Genomic DNA, 2,583 nt, shown 5'->3' with positions numbered 1-2,583 from the left:
TCTAGCGTTTTATTTTGAATAAGTTTCAGAAACTTTAATGAATTTTGTACAATATTCTAGTATGTTAAAAAAAGCTTTGAAAAAATCACACCGCCTCAAGAATATGTGAGCTCTCTACGCTGGAGGTATAGACATAATAACTCGTCCGATCGTCGGCTATAGTCTCAGTCCGATAGTTGTTCGTAACCACCAGCTTGTTTCTAACACACAAGATATAATATCCCAAGATATGTCCCACGATACCACGATAAGAGAAAAGTATCATTAACGATATGATAGATTTTAAAACCAACAGCGGAAACACCAGACTGGAGCGAATACGCGATGGAAAAATAAAACAACAGTTGTATAGAAAATATATTTCCAACATTTAGTTACAGAACTCAACCGAACATTAAACATACGCAGAACATTACATGCGGTTTCAACATATGTGCGTCTTAGGATAAATGAAGATGGCTGGAGCTGTATTACACTAGGGCATCAGCACTACATGGTACAACTAGACATTTGTGACTAGGACTCATTAGTTGCTTGAGATTCTACGGCACACCTTTGGAATTAAAAATGGGGGTAGTCGTGACTGACTTTCCTATCAAGCCTGTAGTTTAACAGAGCCGAGTCAACAAATAATTTATCGAATATTGCACATACTATACATCTATGTAATATTTTAAATCTATTCAATGGCATAAACGTGACTTAAACAATACTTCACTTTTTTTATTTGAGCTATGCATTTCATAGCAAAAAAAAAACTGTACTAAGTTAAGAAAATTTATAGAAATAGTAGAACAAATTTATTTAAATAAATGTGACACTAAGTCGGTGTTTCAGAACAGATGTATCAATGATTGACATTGAATATAAAGAGGTTGTTAGTAGAACATTATTTATATAATACAATCTCCCAACTCTAAGAAATCTGATAATTCTTTATTACCCCACACCCTGAGGTAATTTACCCTCGCCTAGCACCGATCACCCTTTACCCGGGAGGCCACTTCATTTGCCGTCCACCGAGCACATGTAGATGTAGATGATAAACACTCTGAGCTCCCTGAACTCCGTTGTTGACGACCAGACGCCAGCCCTGTGGAGCCCGGGATGCTGCCAGGGAACCAGCCACCAACATAAGGTGACCTAGGAGCTATAACAGGTGTGCAAATAAATCTCATCTGATAAATCAGTACTCACTACGGTAACCTAACCTAATCTATCCTATGGTTTTGTTTATAGTGAACAAAAAATGCAGAAGTTTAACTGATATAATAGATTACTTTGGGATGGGAACCTTGCATTGCCATCTTATACATTCCCATCTCGTCCGCCCGTGATCACGGTTGCAACAAAGTAACGAAATGGCCGGGAGTATGTAGTTAAAAATAATTATAAAAGTCCAAAGTAAGTCTAAAAAATACTAGTTTTATTTCAATGAATACTCGCGAAAGTCTTAGATCTTCCCACAGAACCTGGTGAATGGTTCGGAACAGAGAAAATATACATACTATTAAACATGCCAAATAAACAAATTAAATTTTTTTACATACATCCTGACATGATTACAAAATATGTCATGATACATTCTACGTGTGAAAATTTAATTTAGACAAAGCAAATCACATGCATCGTTATTAATTGTCATAACTCAGGAATGTGATAAGTTATCAGCTTTCTGTTTGACTCGGCAGATACAACTCGCTGATAAGAATCATTGATACATAGAAGACAGATATGCTTCTGGAACATGTTGCAATACACAGCAATAGTTTTGAAATACTCTGCTACTAAAGCTGTCATACTTTAAGAATGTTTTATATAGTTTTTTATTGAGTTTTAATTATGACTTTATGAGCTATAATGACATTATAAATGTCTTACAGATTAAAGAATGTCAAATGTTGTATCTTCTATAAACAAATTATATATTTAGGGCTTCATCTAACTTTAATACTTCTATAATGAAAGTAAAAATCATATGATGTAATGCTTTACGATGCTAAGGTAAAACTTTATCATCTGACAATAAATCTCTCCTCAGAACAGGTCTGAGTGAACACTACCATATGTCTTTACATCTAAAACATACCTCCTTGTCATCTACTTCGCTGTCCTGTAATCTAGGTATTCTACGTTTAGGTATAATCAGGAAATGTACAGGCGCCTGCGGTGCTATGTCGTTGAAAGCCAAACAGACATCATCTTCGTAAATAATGTCCGCTTTCATTTCTTTGGAGATGATTTTATCGAAAATGGTAGGAGAATTTGAAATTTTTGCATTTTTCGCGCGATTTACTTCATCGCTGTACGGTCTTTGGAGCGCTATCGCCGTTCCTTTGGACAGATCGTAAACGTTCGTGGGATAGGTCTTCTTGATTCGGAACTTGAGGGCGCGTTGAAGAACCTTGTTAAACATTTTTAATATTATCTAACATGACTTCGCGGTTCAAGCTTTTTTTAAATTGTCCTTATTGTTTTGACGACTGACTTTGGACCTTGACAGATCGCCGCATTCCATTCTCATTTCTTATTGCTGCTTTGAGTTCTTGCTAGCTAAAAATTGTTCATAATATTATTTCAGTT

At 35.6% G+C, this 2,583-nt stretch overlaps 1 protein-coding gene across 1 annotated transcript; it reads right to left on the bottom strand.

Annotated features, from left to right (window-relative positions):
* Positions 1-344: 344 nt before the first annotated feature.
* LOC116776644 (uncharacterized HIT-like protein Synpcc7942_1390) lies at positions 345-2,515 on the bottom strand. The gene is made up of 2 exons (XM_032669884.2): positions 2,090-2,515; positions 345-1,150 (listed from the first exon to the last, which is right to left on the bottom strand). The coding sequence occupies exons 1-2, from the start codon at positions 2,414-2,416 to the stop codon at positions 989-991; spliced, it is 489 nt and encodes a 162-aa protein (XP_032525775.1). The 5' UTR covers positions 2,417-2,515; the 3' UTR covers positions 345-988.
* Positions 2,516-2,583: the final 68 nt, after the last annotated feature.

The sequence above is a fragment of the Danaus plexippus genome, chromosome 30, assembly GCF_018135715.1.
Source record: "Danaus plexippus chromosome 30, MEX_DaPlex, whole genome shotgun sequence".
Classification (NCBI taxonomy): domain Eukaryota; kingdom Metazoa; phylum Arthropoda; class Insecta; order Lepidoptera; family Nymphalidae; genus Danaus; species Danaus plexippus.
The sequence above is the reverse complement of the archived record's forward strand: the minus strand, read 5'-3'. Positions and strand labels throughout refer to the sequence as shown.

Bases quoted from the DNA above. Each gene is read 5' to 3' on its own strand.
- LOC116776644 (XM_032669884.2), bottom strand. From the start codon at position 2,416: ATGTTTAACAAGGTTCTTCAACGCGCCCTCAAGTTCCGAATCAAGAAG. The intron at 1,151-2,089 runs GTATGTTTTAGA...CACCTGTTATAG, and splicing joins GCGAAGTAGATGACAAGGAG to CTCCTAGGTCACCTTATGTT.